Below are 26,251 nucleotides of genomic sequence, written 5' to 3'. Positions count from 1 at the left end.
CTCAGACAGGAGAGAATCTTTACAGAAAGGAGATTTCTCATCCAGAACCACGTTTAACCAGTTCATGACCGCAGGGGGTTTTCTTCATTCCTGATGGAGCAATTTTCACGGTTGATTCAGAGAGAAAAACTCTTCTATTTCTTACTCCACACAAATATATGTTATATATTATATACAGGATGGAGAGCTTCCTGCTGGGAGAAAACTGGAAGACTGATGTTTGTTTTAGGGTCATTATATAGAGAAAATGGGAAATAATAGGGAATAAAAATCCTTTATACGTGATTCCTGGTCTTGATACTTTTATGCAATTAGAGAGACCACTGATATTTAGCCCAAATTGAAGTAAAACAGCCCCCTGGGTCTAGAGATGCCAAAGATATGCCTATTATATAATGTCTGACATCGTTATAGGGTCCATGGGGCTCTTACACTAAGGAATCCCAGTGATACGTCATAGTGATATCACTGTGAGATATATATATATATATATATATATACACACACACACACCCCAATACACTTATGTTGCATATTTAGGTTGGCTTGTATCACAGGGGAACCTGTTCTGTCTGCCTGTCAATTTGCAACCCCCCCCCCCCCCCTCCATACCAGCCTCAATGTACCCTGGATTATTGTCCTGTGGCTCCTCCCCCACCATACCTGCACCAATGTACCCCCAGTTTATTATTTCTGGAAAGAAGTCAAAGTGATCAGCTGGGACACCCAGAAGTGATGCGAGAAGGGCAGATCGTGACTAACGAACCTTGTGATTGGCCAACATCAATCTACGTACCGTCTTCTTCAACCCAGAATGCCTTGCACCAAGTGTTACAGCGTCTCCCAGCTGACCAATGCTGCGGCTTCAGACAGGGGGGATCCTACCATTCCAAACTACAAAATAGTGTCTGTTCTCACCGCGCTTTATCTGGATGTACCGTGAGGATAAGACGGTATTGGTGGTCTGTCTAACGCTTAGATGAGAAGAGAGTGCAGAGGACCGGGGCTCAGGGAAACGCTCACAATGGCTGGATATTACACCGTCCACCAGTACTTGTCCTGCTCTACAGAGAACAGAACCTAGCAGGGTGAGGATTCCTAAGACCATCTTTGTACATGTTTAGTAAAAGGTCCACACCAGCCCTGCTCCATCCCTATGATACAGATCCTCCTCTCACACGACAGCCATGTGCTACAATTCTACAAACAATTACACATAACAGAGAATGACACTCTCTGTACAGCTGGGTACAGGTATAATAGGGGGATAGGAAACAAAACTTTATATCTCGTTACAAATAACTTACAAACCCCCCCCCCCCCCTCCAGACATCGGAATAGAGACCAGAGAACCTTACCCACAACTGTAAGCAGAACCAAGTCCAACAATTTATATCAGTTTTTACGTTAACTAGTTTCGACCAATACAGAGAAATCCGTTTTTACTGAAGAAAAGAAAAGCGTTTGTTTAGAATCATATTTACAAAAAATGGTTTTATTCACACAGTAATAACCTGATTTTCATTTTTTCTTATATAAATCCATTTTTCGGTTCTTAAAAATGACACCATCCAGCATAGCTTTCATGCATCACGTGTGGGCCTTCTCGGTAACAGGAGTGTCTCATTTTTATTCCACATTTCTATAAATAAAATAAAAATCCCATTTTCCTCAAGTGCAAAAAAAACCCCCAAACAAAGGAACAGCTACCACAGTTACACCGGATATCGTGGGCTCAGAGAGATCTCCAAAGGAAAGATTACAGTCTTGTAAATGAAGTTTGTAACTTCTACGACGTTTGTGGACCCTGAACAGAGCGGTTGAACCCAACGCGTTTCAGATAGAAGCTCAGGAGCCTCCGAGTGAACGTAACAGGCTATATTAGTGTGATTGACAGTCTCCGAGTGTGACCTCCTTCTTAATTTGCACTTTTGTAGAAAGAGCACAGCGCCCATTGACCAATCCGTGACCGTTCTTATACCATGTTGTTACTTTCGCCAGCTTTGTCCGCAAGCTAGAGAGAAAAACAAAGAGGTTACATGGTAAACCCGGGGAATAGGTGGCCGATAATACACCGCCAGCGCCTCGTGCCACGTACAGGAGCGGTAAAGGGGGACCGAGTACGACTTAATGGGGTATTTATGCCGGATGCAGGTAATGAGGACGGACGACACGTACAGATCTCCCATGCAGACATTACAGAGAAGAAAGACAGGGACTGACCATGACTGTGGGAATCCGGCTCAGCCTATGTCGGCTTTAAACAACAACAACAAAAACAGTTTCTCAGCGAGGAGCGTCACATAGAACAGGGGGTCCCCAAATGCCAGTATAGGGTCTGAAGACATTAATACACAACTCATCTTATTAGAGAAAGGTTTTATCTTTGTTATACGCCTGGTAATCTACATCTATAATATAAGTGAACAGACCTCTAATGACCTCTAACTGAGGGATCACAGGGCCGTCACCATTTCTGTTCACTGAAATAAATGAGAAATAAAGAGATTACGTTAAACTGAGAGGGCAACTTTTTATTTTCATATTACTGCAGCCCCCAGATTTCTCCTTCCTCCTATATTCTTTAGGGATGGGGAACATCAACAAATCTCAGCCTCTGTTTGCCATGAGGGGGACGGGAAGGAGGGGGGGGGGGGGGCAGATCTATAATTCCCTCATTAATACAATATCAGCAATTGTTATTTACATCCGTGACTGCAGACTGCTGATACAGGATGTAAGTAGAGGCGTCACCTGGTGGCAGCTTCTGTAATTCATTCCTAGAATGGAATATTCTAAGTAGCCTACAGGCCTGCACTACATTTTCATATTTGCAAATTCCCATTCAAGGTGCACAACCACTTCCTGGATTTGTAGTCACACCTAAAAATACGTCACTTCAAAGTCTCAGTTTGGAAGCCCCCTCTTCATTCATTACAGCTTACCGCTGCGGTTCTGAAAGTGATCCGAGAGTGTCAGAACATTGAGACTTATCTAGTGGTTCTGTGGCATGTATAAATGTCTTTATTTCCTTACGTGCTGTACACCTGGAACGTTCTTCCCCGTATAAAGTCACACTATAGATATAGGACAAGGTTTGATTCCCATCACCTCCGAGGGCATGGGAAGAACAAGTCCCCATAGAAGCATCTTTCTACCTCTTCAGTTTCTATCAAATAGCGCTGTCCCGAAAAATGACAACTGATTTTAGCATCTGGAGGCATAACTAGGCGCATCCATGTCCGTGCTCAGCAAGGACAGCCGCAGATCAGTTCCCCCCCTGGTGAAATCGCCATTTTCCGGTGTGAACGCAGATCACACAAGTACTAACGCCATTGGCCCTGCAGGGCCCACACTCAGTGTACAGGACACCAGCTTATGGATCCACCACAGTCCTCTACATCCCCCTGAGGAAGGGGCAGCTAGAGAGAAGCTGAGGGGTAGGAGCTTTAATGAACATCTAGTTAGATCCTAATTAGTATCATCTATTCCATAGCAAACTGAGGTCAGGTCGTATGTCCCATATTTACCAATGATACACCATAGTTTCTGGCTGGGGGTAGTAGATTTTGACACAGGGAACCCCCATACTTTCCAGCGGTGAGGGGCACTTTATAGAGAATACAATGTGACTGCATCACCTGGGAACAGGACGTGGTTTCTACAACATTTCCTATAACTAGTCTCTGACATTCTCTCATTCAGTCTCTGGTCAGCGAGATCAGATCCTTACCGAGCTTATTCCAGGTAAATTGAGGATGGATCCTAAGACGGGGACCCGTCGTATGAAGCCGATCACCACAGGGAAAAATCCCCTTGAAAAGAAAAAAAAAAACAAATTAGTAAAGAGCGATTTGCATATTTCTACCCATAATTCTCAGGATGAGGCTTAAGCCTTCACTCCTTGGTTCTGTGGATAACGCTAGATGACTAGGGTCACAGATCTGGGGTGTAGATCAGGGGCGCCCAGGCAGCAGCTGCAGGACACCCCAGGCAACGCATCAAACACACAGCGGTCATATGGAGCCCCTCCATTATAGATACACAGCAGGTGGGATGGATCGCCCCACACCCTCTACTACACCCAGGAGGAAGTCTCCGGGATCACACAGTGCACGCGATCACATACGCCACAGAACAACAAGAGCCCCCTCCCCCAAAATAACAGCCCTCGCTGCTCACTCCCAAGAGTTACCTGAACAGCAGGAAGAACCCATAAATCTCCAGTACCATCCCGATGAGCGGCCAGCCGATGAGGACCACGAATACTCCTCCCAAGAAGAACGCCGTGGCTTTTACTTTGTGTTTCTGGAAAAAGAACCGGAAAGTTCGCTCCAGTCCGATGACGAACGCCAAACCGGCCACAAATAAGACCTGAAAGAGAAGAACGGGTCATCAGCCAGATCTAGGATACACAGTGCACCGGGGGATATCGCAGGACACACACAGTGCACTGGTGGGGAGGCTGACACACACACACACACACACACACACACACACACACACACAGTGCACCGGGGGATATCGCAGGACACACACAGTGCACTGGTGGGGAGGCTGACACACACACACACACACACACACAGTGCACCGGGGGATATCGCGGGACACACACAGTGCACTGGTGGGGAGGCTGACACACACACACACACACACACACACACACACACAGTGCACCGGGGGATATCGCGAGACACACACAGTGCACTGGTGGGGAGGCTGACACACACACACACACACACACACACACACACACACAGTGCACCGGGGGATATCGCAGGACACACACAGTGCACTGGTGGGGAGGCTGACACACACACACACACACACACACACACACACACACACAGTGCACCGGGGGATATCGCGGGACACACACAGTGCACTGGTGGGGAGGCTGACACACACACACACACACACACACACACACAGTGCACCGGGGGATATCGCGGGACACACACAGTGCACTGGTGGGGAGGCTGACACACACACAGTGCACTGGTGGGGAGGCTGACACACACACACACACACACACACAGTGCACCGGGGGATATCGCGGGACACACACAGTGCACTGGTGGGGAGGCTGACACACACACACACACACACAGTGCACCAGACCCACTTTCTGGGGCTGTTTTTGTCCGGTGGAACATAACCCAAACATTATTTCCCCTACTGCAGATGGAGAAGGCAGGTTTGTCTGTCTGGAATGACTATGCCGATATGTTCCCATGGGCATATGATAGTCACTCTGTGGAAACGTGTGTTGACTGATGGATTATGTGGATTAAACGCTGGGTTTATATTACCTGTCTGATTGCCGACTGATAATACCAAAATGTCACATTCAACTCTCATGTCAGCGTCACACAGGAGACATCTCAAGTTCTATAGAGACCGTGCACTCACTGCCCCCTCAACTTACGTTTCCAATGGCCAGAAGAGCCTTGTCAAAGAAGAGGAGCATCCCGAAGAATAGGAAGAAGACGCCGAAGCCGGTAAGGCCCATCCCAATCTCTGCGGGAAGAGAGAAGAAGGTTACAGACAGAACAAGGACCAATAATGAGCATCACCGCGTGCCTCAGATCTTATACAGAACGAGCGTTGCGTCAGGGGCCTCAGATCTTATACAGAACGAGCGCTGCGCCAGGAGCCTCAGATCTTATACAGAACGAGCGTTGCGTCAGGGGCCTCAGATCTTATACAGAACGAGAGCTGTGCCAGGTGCCTCAGATCTTATACAGAACGAGCGCTGGGCCAGGTGCCACAGATCTTATACAGAACGAGCGCTGGGCCAGGTGCCTCAGATCTTATAATACAGTGAGAACTGCGCGGGGTCTCTGGGTCTAGTACCCACAAGCCTTTGGTGCATCTCGCCTGTTTCATGGCTGTCTGAGTTTCAGCGAGCAATATGCACGTTTTACAGAACTCACTACGGGGATCTACTATATAAAAGCCTAGTGGCATGTGTCTGTGTATGAAAAAAAAAAAACCAAGCTGCAGCGCCACCTGCTGGGCGGAGTTATACACTGACCTACTAAATTCTTAGTGTGTGTGGGAAAAAAAACTCAGAAAAGGGCTGAAATTTGGTAAACTAAGATGTTTTTAATTTGTTAATTTAATTTGTTAATGGTTAAAAGTGTTTATAAAGATTTTAAAAATATATATATATATATATTTCTTGAAGGAGAAGTGACAGTTGGGAGTGGTTGGTGGTTGCCGGGGGTGACAGTGGGGAGTGGTTGGTGGTTGCCGGGGGTGACAGTGGGGAGTGGTTGGTGGTTGCCGGGGGTGACAGTGGGGAGTGGTTGGTGGTTGCCGGGGGTGACAGTGGGGAGTGGTTGGTGGTTGCCGGGGGTGACAGTGGGGAGAGGTTGGTGGTTGCCGGGGGTGACAGTGGGGAGTGGTTGGTGGGGGTGACAGTGGGGAGTGGTTGGTGGTTGCCGGGGGTGACAGTGGGGAGTGGTTGGTGGTTGCCGGGGGTGACAGAGCGAGAGGAGTGTGATACTCAGGACCGCTGAGAGAGATCCCTGTGTCTGGATAGACATCTGGATAGACGTGGCTATAAAGATGAAGGATGAGGTGATGGAGAAAAATGATGAGGTGGTGACATGTGGACAAAACCACGTTAAAAAAGGGCGCTTGTGTCGGGAAGTAACGCTCTTCCCCTGAGGAGGCCTGGGCTAGCCCCAAATGCATGACAAGAACCTTTTTAACACCTTAAGTAGCTTGATTTGACTAGAATGCATGAGTATCATGCACGGGTTAACTTGTATTTAAATAACAGTTTAACACACATCTTATCCGTCTTCATAATAAAGGTGACAGAGGCTGGTAATATAATAACATTATTACCTCCAGCAAGGTGTATGTTACTCTTCATAATACAGGAGCAATAACATTTTTAACACTGCATTTTAAGGAGCACAAAGCCAAGTCCTCTTTGGTCATGCATCTCGATTTCACTAATGTGACCTACATGGGCACCAACGTACGTGGGTTTGTGTGACACCAGCTGAGGGAAGGAGATGGGCATTCCTTAGTGCCAAGTACAGAGCTGGCGCACCGGTGCCCCTGATCATGTGGTGAAGCGCGAAAACCACATTTAATTATGTGGAGTTAGTTTGTTGAAATGAGATAAAGAGGAGATGGTACATTGCTGCTATGGTCACTCACTGCCCTACAGAGGGGTACAAGGGGTGTTACCACTATGCAAAATAAACTTTATGTCCCAGAGCCGGACAGGCGGAACATTAATGTAATAATCAGTCATTTAGCTCCATCTACTACTTTACTATGTAACTTTATCTGACACGTCGCTCAGCACCTGTCCTGTGATCCCAATTCTCTCACCCATACTGCACACATCCGCTCTGCCTGTAATAATATATATATATATATATATATATATATATATATATACACACACCTGGAACATACTGCTACAACGGGGTGATACATACACACAGATAGGACACATACAGAGTCTATATATGAGATCACATATCAGGTGCTGAAAAATAAATGCTTAAAACAATGTTGTGATGAATAACAGGGTACAGACCTGTAGTATAATAATAATAATAATAATATATCTCCATAAATATAATTATATTAGTATAACACAGGGAGGGGCTGTAGAATTAAAATCAATGAAGAAAAACACTAATACTCATCTCCTACATCCTCCTTCTAGGGAACACAGACATATAATGTACACTGACTGTGTGTATATAATGTATGTATGTAATGTATGTATATAATGTATACTGTGTGTGTAATCTGGTGGGGATCAGTATATATATATATATCATACATACAGTCAGTGCACATCACACACACAGTATACATTATATATATATATATAATATACACACAGTCAGTGCCCATCACAGAGGACAGAGGAGGCCCCTCCCCCCGCAGGGTGTCACCCGGCTAGTATCGGCATTATCCGGGCGGGTGACTCTTACTCTGGGTGTCGGTCAGGGAGATCATGGCGGCGGTGCTGGGGGCTCCTCCGGGAGCTGCGGACACAGAACCGGCCGGGAAGCAGCGGCCACGTCTTCCGGAAACACGCAGCGCAGTCCCGCTCCACCAGCCAATCACAGCGCTCGCTGACAGGCCCCGCCCCCCCCCGGCTCAGGCACAGGGATGACAGCTCCGTGACGCGGGCCAATCAGAGAGCGGAGCGGTCCTGCCGGATGAACCAATCGGGAGAGTCCGCTCCGGTGACGTAGGGAAGGCGCGGCCGGTGATTGGTCAGTGCGGCCGAAGGAGAGACGCTCGGATGCTGTGAGTGAGGGGAGAGAGGGGGGGCTGGGGCCACATGGAACTGTGCAGGGGCCACATGGAACTGTGCAGGGGCCACAGGGCGCACTGCAGGGGCCACAGGGTGCTGTGCAGGGACCACATGATACTGTGCAGGGGCCACAGGGTGCTGTGCAGGGACCACATGATACTGTGCAGGGGCCACAGGGTGCTGTATATCAGGTCCCCTAGTCTCAGTAATAAGATATAATACATATAATGTCGGACACCTGTCTGTAATAACATATCAGTATTATACACAGTGTTACTCTCTGTACACATCCTGCAGTCATCCAGGAAGGAGCTGAGGGCTGCATAGTACCCATCACCGGGCTATGGAGTGTGAGAGGGGGACGGGGTGGTGAAGAGAGAGAGCAGGAGGGGAGACTGGGGGTGGTGAAGAGAGAGAGCGGGAGGGGAGACTGGGGGTGGGGAGAGAGCGGGAGGGGAGACTGGGGGTGGGGAGAGAGCGGGAGGGGAGACTGGGGGTGGGGAGAGAGCGGGAGGGGAGACTGGGGGTGGGGAGAGAGCGGGAGGGGAGACTGGGGGTGGGGAGAGAGCAGATCCTCTCCGCTTCTGCCTTCACCTCTTTCTTGTCTTCAAAAATTGAGGCCATCAGACAACATCTCCTCCCACCACCCTCATCGCTTCACCTCCCCCCATCAACCAACTCTGGTGCTCCTTCAGCCCTACAACCGATGAAGAAGTTCTCTCCCTTATTCCTTCCTCTCCACCCTCTACCTGCCCTCTCGATCCCATCCCCTCCCACCTCCTTCGCTCTCTCTCTCTCTCTCTCTCTCCAACGACCTGCTCTTACCTCGCACACCTTTTCAACCTATCACTCTCCTCTGGTGTAGTCCCCTCCTCTTTTAAACACGCTCTTATCTCTCCTATCCTCAAAAAACCCAATCTTGACCCCACCTCTTTTGCTAATTATCACCCTATCTCTCTTCTCCCCTATGCCTCCAAATTACTTGAGCGGATTGTCTGCAGCCGCCTAACCAGGCACCTCACGGACAATTCCCTCCTTGACCCTCTCCAATATGGCTACCGCCCCCTCCATTCTACCGAAACTGCCCTGGCCAAGGTTACTAATGATCTCCTATCAGCCAAATCCAAGGGTCACTTCTCCGTACTCATCCTCCTTGACCTCTCTGCAGCCTTTGACACCGTGGACCACCCTCTCCTGCTGCAAACTCTTCTCTCTCTCGGCCTCTCTGGTTCTGTCCATGCCTGGTTCACCTCATACCTCGCTAATCGCTCCTTCTCTGTATCCACGTCTGGTTCTTCCTCCTCCCCCTACCCTCTCCCCGTAGGAGTCCCGCATGGCTTTGTTCTTGGCCCTCTACTCTTTTCGCTCTACACTTCCTCTCTTGGTGCTCTCATCTCCTCCTTCGGTCTTCAGTATCACCTTTATGCTGATGACATTCAACTCTATATCTCCTCTCCTGATCTTTCCTCCACCCTCCTATCTCGGGTATCCGACTGCCTCTCCGCCATCTCCTCCTGGATGTCAGAGCGCTTTCTCGAAATCAATATCTCTAAAACTGAACTCATTGTCTTTCCTCCGCCCAGACTCCCATCCCACCATGACCTCTCTATTGTCGTAAACAACACCACCATCTCCTCTGTCACCCAACTTCGCTGCCTGGGTGTCACCCTCGACTCCTCTCTCTCATTTGCCCCCCACATTCATTCCCTTGCCCAAGCCTGTCGCTTCCCACTACGCAACATCGCCCACATCCGTCCCTTTCTGTCTCAGGATGCCACCAAAACTATCATCCACACACTCTTCATCTCCCGCCTCGATTATTGTAACCTCCTCCTCACTGGCCTCCCCCACTCCCGTCTCTTTCCCCCTCCGCTCTATACTGAATGCGGCCGCAAGACTCATCTTCCTCTCACGCCGCTCCTCCTCTGTCTCCCCTCTCTGCCTTGTCTTACACTGGCTCCCCTTCCCCTACAGAATCCTTTTCAAACTCCTCACCACCACTTACAAGGCTCTCTCCAACTCTACTGCCCCTTATATCTCTAACCTCCTCTCCATTCACACTCCCGCCCGCTCCCTGCGCTCGGCCAATGATCACGCCTCTCCTCCACCCTTATCGCCTCTTCCCATTCCAGAATCCAAGACTTTTCCCGTGCAGCCCCCCTTCTCTGGAACGACCTCCCTCGTTCCATCCGCCTCTCTCCTACTCTGTGCTCCTTCAAATGTGCACTCAAAACTCACCTCTTCCTCAAAGCCTATCAACCATCTACTTAACCCCCATCTCCTCCCTTTGCTCGTCCTCCCTTTTCCTCCTCTTGCCTCAACTGGCTCCTCTTGTGCCTGGTCTGTTTACCCTCCCTTAGGATGTAAGCTCGTATGAGCAGGGCCCCCTCCCCTCCTGTCTCCATACCTGTTCTTCTGCTCCGTCTTTACTGCATATGACTGGCCGGAGTTTCTGAAGTATTGGTACTTTTTGTTCATTGTTCTGTATGGTTTCACCCTGTATAGTCTACTGTTAGTACTGTGTGCGGCGCTGCGGATACCTTGTGGCGCCTAACAAATAAATGATAATAATAATAATGGGAGGACGGGGTGGCGGAGAGAGCGGGTGGGGGAGAGAGCAGGAGGGGACTCGGTAGTGGAGAGAGAGAGTGTGAGGGGAGACTGGGGGTGGGGGAGAGAGCAGGAGGGGACTGGGAAGAGAGAGGGAGGGGACAATTGAGAGGGAGCGTGAAGGGACCCTCTTTCTTCCTAGTCACCACCCGCTCAACCTGGTCTCCCCAGTGAGTGTGACAAGGGAGAGCGAGTGCAGAGAGGCTGAGAGCACGAGGAGCTGTCAGCAGTCCATGTACGTACCTGGTGATAAAAGAGGAGAAGGATGGTCACTTGTTGTGTTGTTTAAACTTTGTGAGAAAACCCCAACACGTCCCCCTCAGAGCTGACTGATGAGTTTGTATCTTTCTGCTTTCTTCACAGTCACCTAACAATAGAACATGGAATCCGATGATCTGTCCGGTACGTATGTGTAATGTGATTGTATAGAGGCTCCTTGTAATGGAATCGGGGCTTAGATTAATCAGAAGGAACCTGTGGACAGTTGGTAACTGAGGGGAACAGGCCGTACAGATATTATCCCTCATACTAGTATTAGGTGTGTTGGGTGCTCAGAGATGATGTGGTCACTGTTACAATAACCTATACCAGATTCTTAGTTATTCCTATAATCTCTGATACTGCCTATAGGATCACAGAGCACCCGGCTATTCTATGGCTGGAGAAGGATTATCCTCATTCTCTGTTTCAGACCTAGTGGAGGAACTGGACGGCGTCACGACAGAACTACAGGCCATAGAGGCTCAGATCCAGGAGTTACTGGAGAGACAGCAGGACCTTGTAAAGAAGAAGAGCGCTCTCAGGAAGAACATTCAGAGACTATCGGAGGACTCGGACACCGGGAGCAATGCCGGATCCCAGACTTCTACAGAGAACTGGAACAAACAAGGTGACTGCTATAATGTGGAGCTGTTAAAAGTGAATGTTTCACTTAAACAGAGGTTCGACTGTACAGTAATAAAATAAGGACACAGAGAAGTAATAATAATAGACATGTATTTATAATGATTAAGCATTTTTACTTATGTGCTGTCAAACAGGTCAGGAATAATTTCAAAATCTTTAAATGGCAACGGAACTGATGTGATGTCCCATCGTGACGTGTTATATATCGCATCAGTTTACGCTACTTAGACATACAAATGGTCATTAAGGTTACATACAACGGAAGATGGCATCTTATTATATCTTCTAAATCAGTGTTTCCCAAACTCTGTCCTCAGGGACCCCTAACTACATGTTTATCATATCTCCTTGTGGAGTACAGGTGTAGTCATTACTGACTGACACATTGTAACACATCCACAAATGGTGTAATTATAATGTCAGTCATTTATATACAATATATAATACACCTGTGCTCCAGCAAGGAGATATGGAAAACATGCACTGTTAGGGGTCCCTAAGGACTGAGTTTGGGAAACGCTGCTCTAAATCAAGGTCCCAACGTGTTTTCTCTGAATCTTTCCAACACTGACAGTGTTAAAGGAGAGTAGAACACAATGGGATTAAGGACAGAATCTATGTATTGTATATAAAAGCATTCATTATATTCATGCCTGTACCTATCAGTTTAGGACATTATATACAATAACACCCAGTGTGTGTGTATGTATATATCTGTCATCTACACGAGAACCAGCGTTGTTTAGATGGACACAAACATTACCGTCGTTATCTTTCACTTCTATCCTGAATGTGATCCGGTTTCGGGGAAGCTGAAAAATTTGTGATCTTCATTAATTTTACTGTTTGTTTCCTCATTGTGACAGACTTTTCCTGGTCACAGAAGGTGAAGGACGCGCTTCTCAGTTCATTCCAGCTTGGCACCTTCCGAAGTCTACAGTTACAGACCATCAACGCCACAATGGCTGGGAAAGATGTTTTCCTTATTATGCCGACCGGCGGCGGAAAGAGTTTGTGCTACCAGTTACCGGCTGTGTGCTCAAAGGGTGAGTTTACCTGGGGCAAGTCCTTCGCCTGTCACTCGGGAAGTGTTACGTGTGGCATGGGTGTGCGGCTTGGCGAGATATCGGGGTCACCGTGTGTCATGCTTGCTGGTTGGAGGACTAAATTATAGGGAGGAATTGCTAACCACTGAGCTGCCGTGGCACCACGGTGGCTCAGTGGTTAACACTTCTGTCTCTCAGCTACTGGAGATACGAGTTTGATTCCCAACCATGGCCTTATCTGTGTGGAGTTTGTATGTTTTCCCTGTGTTTGCGTGGGTTTCCTCCGGGTGCTCCAGTTTCCTCCCACACTCCAAAAACATACTGGTAGGATAATAGGCTGCTATTTAATTGACCTTAGCCTCTCTCAGCCTGTGTATGTTGGGGAGTTTAGACTGTAAGCTCCTATGGGGCAGGGACTAATGTGAGTGCGTTCTCTATACAGCGCTATGGAATTAGTGGTCCTATATAAATAGATGATGATGGGGAACCGATGGCCAGACTAGTGATTGTGTACTTGATGTTCTGTCGCTTCATTTTAGGTTTCACCCTGGTGATCTGTCCGCTGGTTTCCCTGATGGAGGATCAGCTAATGGTTCTGGAACGTCTGGGTGTCTCGGCCACTTCCCTGAACGCTGCCAGCAGTAAGGTCTGTACCCCGGGGTTACCCTCTGTCTGTATTGTGCACAGAATTACGGGGAACACTGAGATGTTTCTCATGTCCCAGCATCGTGACCAGTTTATTGTTCTTGTTATATAAATATGGAACTGACCTGAGAGGAGTTACACTGCGTACACACAGGTGTTATAATTCTGCGTTTTTAAGCTGCGTTTTTAATGCACGTTAAGAGTATAAATGGCCGTGAAATGAGACGTTCGCTTTTTTATGTGTTTTTACCTTGTGTAGAATTGAAGAACATTTGGGTCTTTTCTTCTTTACACTTTTTGTTCCGTTGTTACGTGTGCAAACCCGGTTGAGAACTTACTTCAAAGGGAGCTGATTGTAAATGCAAAGTCACGTGACCAAGAAGCGTTTTGTGTGAACAAGAAACAACTTTCTGTTTTGTCGTAGACGTGTGTGCAAACATCAGTGTGCGCTTATTAATGGCAGAAACCTCATATTTATCTAGACTGCGGTTCAGTAATACAGACGCAGATACGACTCGGCCGCAAAGATTTTCACCCAAAAACCGGAGGATGCTCCATGTGTGCTTGTTAAATTAATACATTTTTGCTGTTTGTGTCGCACCCGTTTTTCATGTATGACCATGGCGTGTATCTCTGCCCTAGGAGCACGTGAAGTGGGTGCACGGAGAAATGATTGACAAGCAGTCACAGCTCAAACTCCTCTATGTCACGCCAGAAAAGATCGCTAAGAGTAAGCTGTTCATGTCTCGGCTGGACAAGGCGTATCAGGCCGGGCAGCTGTCGCGGATTGCGGTGGACGAGGTTCATTGTTGCAGCCAGTGGGGTCATGACTTCCGTCCTGGTGAGAAATCCTGTTTTATCCACAATAACTTCATAAATGATTGGAAAAAGTATCCGATGAAGAGCACGTGTTTGGGGCATAACTATACTGAAACCTTCAACAAGAGGGTCCATCGGTCTCCCATCTAGACTGTGTACTCCCCTCTTCTATCCTTCCAAAACGCAGCGGCGAGACTGATCTCTCCCCATGTTCCACGTCTGCCGCACCGCGCTGCAATTCCGTACACTGACTTCCTGTGTTCTCCAGAATCGCCCACAAACTCTTTCGTTCATAACATATTCTTGTTATAGGATCTTACCTAGTTTCTATGTTGGTGCTAATAAGTCTGTCTGCAGAGCTCACTGCACAATACAGTTCCATTGTTTGACTTCTCTGTCACAGTGCCTTTACAACGCTCACCCGTCAGTTCTATCAAGGTGTGACATCCTCAATACAATATCACGGGGTGCTGTCTGGGTTATAGAGAATGAGTAATGGTGTTGGTGGGTTGGGGGCCAGATGTTCAAAAGTTGGAAGTAGCAGACGAAGATCGTTCCCCAAATATTTCTTTTATCGGCAGTAAATCTCATAACAGTTAGTTGCTGTGGCTCAGCACAGATTCATCACCTATATGCAGGATCAGTAATTAGTTCTCATGTTATGTGTGTATTATCACCCCCCCCCCTCACAATATTTGAGGTTACATTGCCTTTAATAGCTTCAGTGACACCTGCTGGTAACATTTGGTACTGCACACCATCTAAAACTGCTGTATCTGGAGGTGATTATTTTTATTAAGCATTAAAGGCAATATAATATAATTCAACGTGTGGTATTACTCAGCTTCACTTCTTGTTGAATGTTCTGATTTCCACATATCGCAGTATTAAGTTTGTGCAGGTAAAAGAAGAATATAAGTAACAGGGTATAAAGTTCTGTTTGTTGGGAGATATGAAGGATAATTCTGAACAGTATATAAATATGGTCATTATTCCGCAGATTACAAGACGCTGGGCATCTTAAAGCGCCAGTTCCCCAACTGCCCGCTGATCGGCCTGACGGCTACGGCCACCAACCACGTCTTAAAGGATGCTCAGAAAATCCTGTGTGTCCAGAGGCCGCTGACCTTCACGGCCTCCTTCAATAGACCCAACCTGTTCTACGAGGTGAGAGATCGCCTTTATTCTGGGTGTGGGGCGCTGAGTCCACTAAGTGTAAGTTGTATAATTGGAGGAAACATTTGTTACTTCCGTGGACTGATTACTGGATATAGACCCGCGGCTTTCAGGTGTAACCCTGATATTTGTAACCCTTGCTCTGTATCTGTGTCTGATCCGTGCGAGGATTATACATCAGCTGCTCTTACATTGTCTTCCAGGTTCGACTAAAACCTTCCAGCGCCAATGATTTCATTGAGGACGTCGTCAAACTGATCAACGGCCGATACAAAGGACAATCCGGTAATGTGTCGTTCCTGATCGTTTCACCTCCAGCCAATCTGTGTAACTGTCGGCACACACAGAACATAGGAGCAGAGAAGAAATGAGTGTGTGTGTATATATATATGTGTGTGTGTGTGTGTGTGTGTATGTATATGTATGTATGTATGTATATATATATATATATATATATGTGTGTGTGTGTGTGTGTGTGTGTGTGTGTGTATGTATATGTATGTATGTATGTATATATATATATATATATATATATGTGTGTGTGTGTAGAGCAGAGATGTCTGATTATAATGCTCCCAGGGCATCGACTGAAGGGACACATCTGACGTTATATAATAATAAGTAATGCGTATCCCACATATATCCAATTATACTCACACTGACACTCTTGGCCCCAGCTAGAGAGAGGTTCACTGTCTGCTGTAGACACAAGATTGCCTGCCTAGAAAAACAATGTGATCTAAGATTAACATATTAACAATCCGCAGATTGTGTTGGGATTTAAAGTGCACATTTTTCTTTTTCTAGGGATTGTTTATTGCTTTTCTCAGAAAGACTCTGAACAAGTCACCATAAAGCTGCAGAAACTGGACATTCGAGCAGGAACCTATCACGCCAATATGGAAGCGCGGTACAAGAGCAAAGTCCACACACAGTGGACTGAGAACCGAATTCAGGTCTGTTCACTTATTTCTCAGTCACGAGGAGAGATGTATCTAACACCGAGTCGTATAATAGCATCTGTCACAATGATGTCTCATTAAGAAAAGAGTAGATAGTTTCCTTTCCTAACATCTCACCAGATATAGCAACATACTAAAGAGAATCGATATAAAACCATATACATCATCTTCACTGTAGATTTTATTTTAACGCCCTATATATAATGTTTAAATTTAAAAAATATTTTGTGAAAATCTGAAAAATAATGAGTTGACTCCGGTCTGGTCTCTTTCTCAGGTGGTTGTGGCCACTGTGGCGTTTGGGATGGGGATCGATAAGCCAGATGTGCGCTTTGTCATCCATCACTCAATGAGTAAATCAATGGAAAATTACTACCAAGAGAGCGGACGCGCAGGTACCGGGGAACCGTAACGCAGAAGGGTCTGTACGGTATGGACGGTCGCTGTATGATAGTGACCCGGGGTCATGTGTGTTCTTCTCTCAGGCCGCGATGACCAACGGGCAGACTGCATCCTGTATTACGGGTTTGGAGACATTTTTAGGTTGAGTTCGATGGTTGTTATGGAGAATGTCGGACAACAGAAGCTGTACGAGATGGTGCGATACTGCCAGGACCTGACCAGGTGAGTTTCTGGGGGTGCAGCGGACGGAGGGTGTGACTGTAGAGGGAAATGATGGGTTGTGCGCAGACGCCTGAAGCTTCCTAGGTCTGACTGACAGGCTTGCCATCTTTCTAAGGAATTCTCTAATCTTCTCGGTCACGATCTTCGGATACATCCCCATAAATTCAGTCTGCGGGTTTGCGACAGAATAAAATGTTTTCCTTACGCTCAGGCGTCCTGCTCCATCTCATTCGCAGCCTGATGACCTAGAGAACTCCCATGTTATGTGCGGTACATCACGCGTGTTCTCGTGTCCCTGTGCAGGTGCAGACGTGTGCTCATCGCGCAGCATTTTGATGAAGTCTGGGACTCCGCCCAGTGTAATAAGATGTGTGACAACTGCCAGACGTACACGGGTGAGTGTATTTATTACACCTCAGTATATATCCAGTCTCTGTTACCCCCCAGATACTGTACTATGTGTTCCAGTACCGACATTACAGAAATGAACGTTTCTGGGAAGATTTTTGTTTTATTTAAAACCTTTTTAGGACTTTTCACAATATTTACATTAAATCTGTTTTGAATTGTCTTTGTCACCTCTTCTGATGGGATCCACTGAAAGACAGAATAGAAAAAAACATGTTTTTTAGCTTTATATTACACATCCATTTAAACCATCACTAAACTCCAAAATTGTTTTCAGAGTTACCATGAAGGTAAAGTGCTGTTCAGTGTGACCCGGTTATCTCACTGCAGCTTTGTTATAAAGTATTAGCCCCTCCTCTCCATTAGACTGCTGAAGCTCCTCCCACATCTTTAGGGCAGCCTGTTAGAGAAGCTCCTCCCCCTAACATGGCCGCCTGCTGCAGAGGGGTGAGTGCATGGTATAAACACTCCAGGTATCTCCTGTATATTGTGCTGCTCCGTAATACACAGCCTGTTATACTGTTATATATAATTGTCATTTAGTGGCGTTATTTTCTCGTGAAGACACGGGAGTGGGTTTTTCTTAAAATACCAAATAATTTTCTTATGTCCCAGTTCTATCTGATCCTTCACTAGGAAAAAGCTGATATAATCTGCTGTTTACTGTACAGGTTCCTGACTCGGACATTATACAGTATAGGTTATATTTCCTGTTGGCCGTATGCAGTCATTCCGTATTCCCGTTGAACAATAACTTTGCAAATCAATGTTAACATTTTTTTTTTCTGCCTTCTATTTGAGGAAAATGGTATTTAGACATCTCTGGTTGATAATGTTTACAGGATGTAGTGAGTGGGTCATAACTAGTTAAAGTTAAACATAAATGTAGTACTGACATCTTGTAGTATAACTGGATACTTCTCCATTGTTAATAACAGCATTGGTATGTGCTGTATGTCCACCATAAGGCTGTGTAAAATTAACATCTTTCAGAGCAATTTGTTATGAACACTTGGAAGATATTGGTGGGAAAATACAGAAAACTGGGTGGTGTACTGTCATGATTATAGCCCTATCAGGGTAATTAGGAAATCATCTAGCTTTCATTGTTTTTCTGGTGTCAACCCTTTTGTTTATCGTTAGGAGCTCTACAGATCCTAAAAGATTATCTAAATTCCTCAGGCTAGAAAAGACCCTATATGGGTCACTCCAAGTTCAGTATATGATGCTTATGTGAAATATAGACCAAAGCAATACTCTCCATAATCAGTTTGAGCAGTACGGTGGCTCAGTGGTTAGCACTTCTGCATCACAGTACTGGGGTCATGAGTTGGATTCCTGACCATGGTATTATCTGTGTGTAGTTTGTATGTTCTCCACGTGTTTGCGTGAGTTTCCTCCGGGTGCTCTAGTATGTTAGGCAGATTACACTGTAAGCTGCAATGGGGCAGCGACTGATGGGAGTTCTCTGTAAAACGCTGCGGAATTAATGGAGTTGTAAAAATAGCTGATGATGGATGTTTGAGAACATCGCTGTATAAATGTGTAACCGCTGCAATTAACCATATAACATTTGTCACTGACATATACAGGCCGTATAAGGCACCTATAAGATTCCATATAACATAATCATGTTTTGTATGCATACATGTGTAAAATACCACGGTTACTGGAATTAATGCCATATCTCTTTTATAGTCCAGAAGAACGTTATAAGTATATTTGTAATACCCAGTGCTAGAACTGGTCTTGGATAAAGGGCAATAAAGTTGTTATAGAACAGATTAGCACACCAGCACACATTGCCGTGATGTCATAGGAAAGGGGGGTTTGAGAAAGTAAAAAAAATTAAAAAGTAATGGAATGATAGCAGAATTTTTTTGTCAGTTTTGGGGTTTAGTTGACTTCTGAGGAACTGTCCACCAATTAGCCTCCACAGGTGGCAGATCACTGAATAGTATCTGGTTATAGTTTTTCTGTTTCTGTGTTTTATTTTAAAGAGACTGTTTTGCATTTATATTTCTGTATGTGAATTTTTCATCATGTAAATCCCATTTATTCATGCTCTGTCTGTGTTCTAAAACAATTGACGTGACCGAAAGGCTTAGTTTGCTCTTATACTAAACAAGTTAACCCGAGCATGATACTCATGCATTCTAGTCAAATCAAGCTACTTAAGGTGTTAAAAAGGTTCTTGTCATGCATTTGGGCCTAGCCCAGGCCTCCTCAGGGGAAGAGCGTTACTTCCCTACGCAGGCGCCCTTTTGCAACGTGGTTTTGTCCACATGTCACCACCTTATCATTTTTCTCCATCACCTCATCCTTCATCTTCATCGCCACATCCTTCATCAAGCTACTTAAGGTGTTAAAAACTCCCCACTGTCACCCCCGGCAACCACCAACCACTCCCAACTGTCACTTCTCCTTCAAGAAATATATAGGTCAGTGTATAACTCTGCCCAGCAGGTGGCGCTGCAGCTTGGTTTTTTTTTTTTTTTTCACACACGCCACTAGGCATTTATATAGTAGATCATAGTGGTGGCAGAACTTTGTGTCTAATGGTGAGCTATATTTTTTTAGGGACTATAGTAATTTTTGGACCAGATTGTTTTAAATAATTATTTAGTGTCCAGAATTTCTTGTTAGGACACTTTTCCTTTTCTATAACCTGGTTACATTGTCAAATACTTAAAACCGGGTCTGTAAGTGCAAGAGCCGTAACTGTTCATTGTGTTTGTAGCCTGTGAGAAAATTGATATCACAGATTACGGTAGAGACATTGTAAAAATACTGGAACATGCGAATCAAGTGGACGAAAAATTGACCCCGCTGAAAGTGATTGACTCCTGGATGTGTAAAGGTCCCTCCAAGCTGCGCGCCCCTGATGTCCTTCCCCCCAGGCTTACACGTGAAGACATAGAGAGAATTATTGCCCATCTGCTCCTGCAGCAGTATATCAGGTAAGGACAACTCCGTATTACTGTATAAAACAGATTAGCACTTGTTCCATTTAGAAAGATAATTTTGTAACATTAGAAAAGTCTTCAGATACTTAGTTACCATCCACAATGTGTCTGTTTCTTAGTTCTGTAATGGAACATTATCCATAAAGAACTTAGCAATATGGTTATTATTGGTTTCATTGACAAGTTCCAGACTGGAAGTGATACGTTAGAACTGTGTGTTGTATTCAGTCAGATTAGACCATAGCGTTACCTGACCTGGGCTCACCTGTAATATGATCTGCTGTCATTTCTTCTGTTTAATGTGTTATTTCAGGGAAGATTTCAGTTTCACGGCTTATGCCACTATTTCCTATGTGAAAAAAGGTCCCAAAGCCGACCTACTGAAGAGCGAGAAGCATTCTGTAGTCATCCAGATGAGGACGAAAAACATGGTACGACACCCAGAACCTGTACTCCTAATTATAAGCATGTTCCTGATTCTGTTCCCTTATTAGGGAGAGCTGGATCTGTCCTCATTCACAGGTGTCCAACTAACGTTCCACAAGGAGCAGCCATTCGACATTGTATGTAGGACAGATGCCACGTGTTGCACCCGTCAGTCGGTACTTGGTAATAGTCTGGGCTCCTCCCGTCAGTCGGTACCTAGTAATAGTCTGGGCTCCTCCCGTCAGTCGGTACTTGGTAATACTCTGGGCTCCTCCCGTCAGTCGGTACTTGGTAATACTCTGGGCTCCTCCCGTCAGTCGGTACTTGGTAATAGTCTAGGCTCCTCCCGTCAGTCGGTACTTGGTAATAGTCTGGCCTCCTCCCGTCAGTCGGTACTTGGTAATAGTCTGGGCTCCTACCGTCAGTCGGTACTTAGTAATAGTCTGGCCTCCTCCCGTCAGTCGGTACTTGGTAATAGTCTGGGCTCCTCCCGTCAGTCGGTACTTGGTAATACTCTGGGCTCCTCCCGTCAGTCGGTACCTAGTAATAGCCTGGCCTCCTCCCGTCAGTCGGTACCTAGTAATAGCCTGGGCTCCTCCCGTCAGTCGGTACCTAGTAATAGTCTGGGCTCCTCCCGTCAGTCGGTACCTAGTAATAGTCTGGGCTCCTCCCGTCAGTCGGTACCTAGTAATAGTCTGGGCTCCTCCCGTCAGTCGGTACCTAGTAATAGTCTGGGCTCCTCCCGTCAGTCGGTACCTAGTAATAGCCTGGCCTCCTCCCGTCAGTCGGTACCTAGTAATAGTCTGGGCTCCTCCCGTCAGTCGGTACCTAGTAATAGTCTGGGCTCCTCCCGTCAGTCGGTACTTGGTAATACTCTGGGCTCCTCCCGTCAGTCGGTACCTAGTAATACTCTGGGCTCCTCCCGTCAGTCGGTACCTAGTAATAGCCTGGGCTCCTCCCGTCAGTCGGTACTTGGTAATACTCTGGGCTCCTCCCGTCAGTCGGTACCTAGTAATAGCCTGGCCTCCTCCCGTCAGTCGGTACTTGGTAATACTCTGGGCTCCTCCAGTCAGTCGGTACCTAGTAATAGCCTGGCCTCCTCCCGTCAGTCGGTACCTAGTAATAGTCTGGGCTCCTCCCGTCAGTCGGTACTTAGTAATAGTCTGGGCTCCTCCCGTCAGTCGGTACTTAGTAATAGTCTGGGCTCCTCCCGTCAGTCGGTACCTAGTAATAGTCTGGGCTCCTCCCGTCAGTCGGTACCTAGTAATAGTCTGGGCTCCTCCCGTCAGTCGGTACTTAGTAATACTCTGGGCTCCTCCCGTCAGTCGGTACCTAGTAATAGTCTGGGCTCCTCCCGTCAGTCGGTACCTAGTAATAGTCTGGGCTCCTCCCGTCAGTCGGTACTTAGTAATAGTCTGGGCTTCTCCCGTCAGTCGGTACTTAGTAATAGTCTGGGCTCCTCCCGTCAGTCGGTACTTAGTAATAGTCTGGGCTCCTCCCGTCAGTCGGTACTTAGTAATAGTCTGGGCTCCTCCCGTCAGTCGGTACTTAGTAATAGTCTGGGCTCCTCCCGTCAGTCGGTGCTTAGTAATAGTCTGGGCTCCTCCCGTCAGTCGGTGCTTAGTAATAGTCTGGGCTCCTCCCGTCAGTCGGTGCTTAGTAATAGTCTGGGCTCCTCCCGTCAGTCGGTACTTAGTAATACTCAGTTTGACCATTGGTGTACATATGTTTGTGCTACTACTACATCTGTACCCAGAGCTGTAATAACCTCACTATATCACGTTATTTCCACAGATAAAATCTCCCAGTACTTCCACCTCCAAAGAGCCGAGAACCAAAACACAGGAAGAGAGTCCATCAAACTCTAAGTCCCAGATAAAAGGAAACGCTAAACACAAGCGACCGGACATACTGGGCAGCCCTGACGCAAAGAAGAGCCGTAACCCTAATATTGTTGTTGTCCTGGACTGAGGGGCCCTGTCTGTTGCTGAATGTCGGGGAGGGGGGGGGGCGGGCGCAAGCCATTGTCTAATAACTTGTATGAGAACTATTTATAGATTTTGACCTCTACAATTTTGCATTTGAAGAAACCTTTTTTCTCTTTGTAGTATTTGGGTTTTGCCTGATTTTACACCCTGCAGGTGGTGCTGTTACTGTGCAGTAACATAAGAGGACACTGAGTGTGATCTACGTGATTTCCTCACTATAATGCAGATATCTCCTACAACACACTATGTAGAGTGATGACTGATCCAGCATATCGCTCAGGGAATATTAGATGTTCAGCTTAGAGATATAACTGTAAATATATATTGTATGGTCTGATATAATGTACATCTATGTGATATGTAGATAACCTGTATATATGAAATGTGTTTATTACACTGTATGGAAGTAATACTATGGAAACATTTCTATATTAAAGGATCCACTCTGGTTACATTTGCAGGACTGTAACTCTATAACTGTCTGTAATACCCCAATGATCTCTGGTTGTTATAGGATATAGATCAGACTCCTCAGTAGGAGAGGGAATTGTTACATAGGGATATTGTAGTAAACATGGACCACGCGTTTCACAATCACATCTACCTGTAAAGAATTCCACTGATTTCCCAGTGAATTGAGTGCAGAGTTCTGCCTATATATTGGTGTTATTTATAGAGAACTGCTTTTACATGGTTAGATCCTATTTTCATTATGTCTGGATATTCTCATTACTCTTATCACGTCATGGCACAAGGTTATAAAACTGTCCCAGAGACTAGCCTGACCTTCCTGAAGTCTGATCCGTGTTTTCTCTCCTAGTTGTGTGTTATTGTCATAAGGATAGTCCGGGCCCAGTTATACACTGATGTGACAGCCATTATTACAGAACATCTTGTACTACAGTGTGGTCACCAGTCCCCTCTCGTGAGGTCTCCCTCCTGCCTGTAGCCCCTCACAATGACTGACCTCCTCTCACTGGTGTCCCTTGCCCCCTCCCTCGGGGGGTCTCACTCCCTCCTATAGCCTCTCACTGGTGTCCCTTGCCCCCTCCCTCGGGAGGTCTCACTCCCTCCTATAGCCTCTCACTGGTGTCCCTTGCCCCCTCCCTCGTGAGGTCTCACTCCCTCCTATATCCTCTCACTGGTGTCACTTGCCCCCTCCCTCAGGGGGTCTCACTCCCTCCTATATCCTCTCACTGGTGTCCCTTGCCCCCTCCCTCGTGAGGTCTCGCTCCCTCCTATATCCTCTCACTGGTGTCCCTTGCCCCCTCCCTCGGGAGGTCTCACTCCCTCCTATATCCTCTCACTGGTGTCCCTTGCCCCCTCCCTCGTGAGGTCTCACTCCCTCATATAGCCTCTCACTGGTGTCCCTTGCCCCCTTCCTCGGGGGGTCTCACTCCCTCCTATATCCTCTCACTGGTGTCCCTTGCCCCCTCCCTCGTGAGGTCTCGCTCCCTCCTATATCCTCTCACTGGTGTCCCTTGCCCCCTCCCTCGGGGGGTCTCACTCCCTCCTATATCCTCTCACTGGTGTCCCTTGCCCCCTCCCTCGTGAGGTCTCACTCCCTCCTATATCCTCTCACTGGTGTCCCTTGCCCCCTCCCTCGGGAGGTCTCGCTCCCTCCTATAGCCTCTCACTGGCCTGAACATACAAATAGGAAATATAATCATACTTTATAGTGATTCACAGCCCAGCACAGTTGTTCTTACTAATCGTGTGTCTGCGACTTATGGCACACCCATGTGCTGTACTATGACATACCTGATGAGCAGGGAACAAGTGGCCCATCTGCCCTGATGGGGCGCAGTCTGGTAACGGTATCCCAAATGCAGATGCCCATTTATGTACATGAATAAAGCTGAATAGATGAATGTGGTGAATATGATGGATCAAGAACTCCAGGTACAGATTGGGGTACAAGCCAGAGTTTTGGGATATCCCTGCTTGAGCAGAGGTGCAGATAGTTAGTTAATGACCCCATAGGGGTATATACTGGGACTATAAATATACAATGATTGATAATAGGATGTTTAGTATGGTTCATGTGATCCCAAACTGATCAGATAATTTATTCATCCTAAAAAAAAAATGTTTATTTACATTTACTGCACCAAGATTTAGCCAACAACATTAATCTGTGAGGAGTTTTCCATCCACATAAATTCTAGTCAAAATAATCTTCAATATCGATGTTTGGATCCAGAAGGTCTTCTCCGTACGCCGAGAGATCCATCTGATTCAAAATCAAGTTCTCAAACGTTTCTTCCAAGTCTGTCTCTCCGATTAGCACAGCCCCCACCATGCGCCCGTTCTGCATCACCACCTTGACGTACTCGTGTCCCTTCGTACAGCGCAGTATGAGGTCGTGGTCCGTACCCAGCCCCTGCGCGTTGTACTTGCCCAGCAATACCACCTGAACACAGAGAGGTGTCATGAGGGGAACAGAGCAGCGTGGCTGAGGCAAATATATAAAGACATTGATATATATACAGGCAGATTAAATGCTGAAAAACATAGCCATGGGGTGTCCTGGAACAGCCTCTCACACCCCATAGAGGTGCGAGCAAACGTAAGTGTTACTTTATACCGTATAAGCTATAATAAAGCGAGGCCACGATGTTCTCAGGAACATCACGGCCAACTGAATCTGCCCCATTGTGGCTTCATTATCTCTATCGCACTAGACATGATGAGCAGAGAACCCCATCCTGCACTGAGTGTCCTAACAAGGGTAAAACAGGCTGCCTGGAGGTAGGTATTCTAAGCCTGGGTAAAGCTCTGAATGAAAAGACATTCTATGTAATTCGAGTCATATTCAGCAAGAAATCCAAACTTGCTACAATCTATATTATATTCATATTGCATAACCAAGCTGTTAATAAAAGCATAGATGTGGTATATTATATTACTAGTTATAAATACCTTATAGTTAAAGAATTTTGTAACATGGGCAAAGAGTTCGAAGCAAAAATCCAGGTCAATGGACTCTCCCAGGTGGTCGGCGGCCATACACCGCGCTGCAAACCAGCCCATCTGCCGCGCCTGCGTCCACAGCCTCATCTGTAACCAAGGTTCGTCATAATACAACTTTTTCTACAATAGCACCCCACTACCTGCAGCGCTGTACAGTAAGGGGGACATATAGGATATACCATGATAAACATGCCGGCGTATGGCAGAGGCTCCACCCACTTGATGTAAGCTCTGTCCCTTTAGAATTCTGCATATTGTAGAGGTATTAGGTCTTCTATGGTCACCTTTCTACAGGTGACATCAGCCAACTACTGGGCAGGGAGGGGATAATCTGGGATATATCAGTACGTGCGCTAATATGGATCCAAAACTGTGCGCCTGATTCATTAAAGTGCGCAAA

The 26,251-nt window shown here is 46.5% G+C and overlaps 3 protein-coding genes across 8 annotated transcripts in view; 1 reads left to right on the top strand and 2 right to left on the bottom strand.

Annotated features, from left to right (window-relative positions):
* Positions 1-1,474: 1,474 nt before the first annotated feature.
* GOLT1B (golgi transport 1B) lies at positions 1,475-8,104 on the bottom strand. 3 transcript variants are annotated; one of them, XM_075210807.1, is made up of 6 exons: positions 7,974-8,104; positions 5,429-5,520; positions 4,196-4,374; positions 3,734-3,815; positions 2,224-2,257; positions 1,475-2,014 (listed from the first exon to the last, which is right to left on the bottom strand). In XM_075210807.1, exons 1-5 carry the CDS (start codon positions 7,996-7,998, stop codon positions 2,249-2,251), a joined length of 387 nt encoding a protein of 128 aa, XP_075066908.1. In that variant the 5' UTR covers positions 7,999-8,104; the 3' UTR covers positions 1,475-2,014; positions 2,224-2,248. The 3 variants fall into 3 exon arrangements, with proteins under 3 accessions (XP_075066908.1, XP_075066907.1, XP_075066909.1); XM_075210806.1 differs by lacking the exon at positions 2,224-2,257 and having other exon boundaries at positions 7,974-8,103; XM_075210808.1 differs by lacking the exons at positions 1,475-2,014; positions 2,224-2,257 and adding an exon at positions 2,293-2,483.
* A 106-nt stretch (positions 8,105-8,210) lies between these two features.
* On the top strand, positions 8,211-23,330 carry RECQL (RecQ like helicase). Of its 2 annotated transcripts, none has more exons than XM_075210804.1 (15): positions 8,211-8,295; positions 11,276-11,314; positions 11,604-11,801; positions 12,685-12,864; positions 13,404-13,510; positions 14,152-14,350; positions 15,329-15,495; positions 15,708-15,789; positions 16,312-16,460; positions 16,744-16,861; positions 16,952-17,090; positions 17,394-17,485; positions 20,239-20,458; positions 20,778-20,895; positions 22,685-23,330. In XM_075210804.1, the coding sequence occupies exons 2-15, from the start codon at positions 11,293-11,295 to the stop codon at positions 22,859-22,861; spliced, it is 1,968 nt and encodes a 655-aa protein (XP_075066905.1). In that variant the 5' UTR covers positions 8,211-8,295; positions 11,276-11,292; the 3' UTR covers positions 22,862-23,330. The 2 variants fall into 2 exon arrangements, with proteins under 2 accessions (XP_075066905.1, XP_075066906.1); XM_075210805.1 differs by lacking the exon at positions 8,211-8,295 and adding an exon at positions 11,047-11,147.
* A 1,575-nt stretch (positions 23,331-24,905) lies between these two features.
* The window catches only part of PYROXD1 (pyridine nucleotide-disulphide oxidoreductase domain 1), an 11,815-nt gene continuing 10,469 nt past the window's right edge, over positions 24,906-26,251 (bottom strand). For 2 of the 3 annotated variants that reach the window (XM_075210801.1, XM_075210803.1), the window contains exons 11-12: positions 25,801-25,938; positions 24,906-25,291 (exon numbers count right to left, since the gene is read on the bottom strand). In XM_075210801.1, the coding sequence (XP_075066902.1) occupies positions 25,043-25,291; positions 25,801-25,938 (387 nt within the window). In that variant the 3' untranslated portion in view covers positions 24,906-25,042. Of the gene's footprint in view, positions 25,292-25,465; positions 25,657-25,800; positions 25,939-26,251 lie in introns of all 3 variants that reach the window. The other variant, XR_012691470.1, reaches the window with a different exon arrangement.

This window comes from Mixophyes fleayi, chromosome 4 (assembly GCF_038048845.1).
Source record: "Mixophyes fleayi isolate aMixFle1 chromosome 4, aMixFle1.hap1, whole genome shotgun sequence".
Classification (NCBI taxonomy): Eukaryota; Metazoa; Chordata; class Amphibia; order Anura; family Limnodynastidae; genus Mixophyes; species Mixophyes fleayi.
This window is presented reverse-complemented; position numbering and strand designations above follow the sequence as displayed.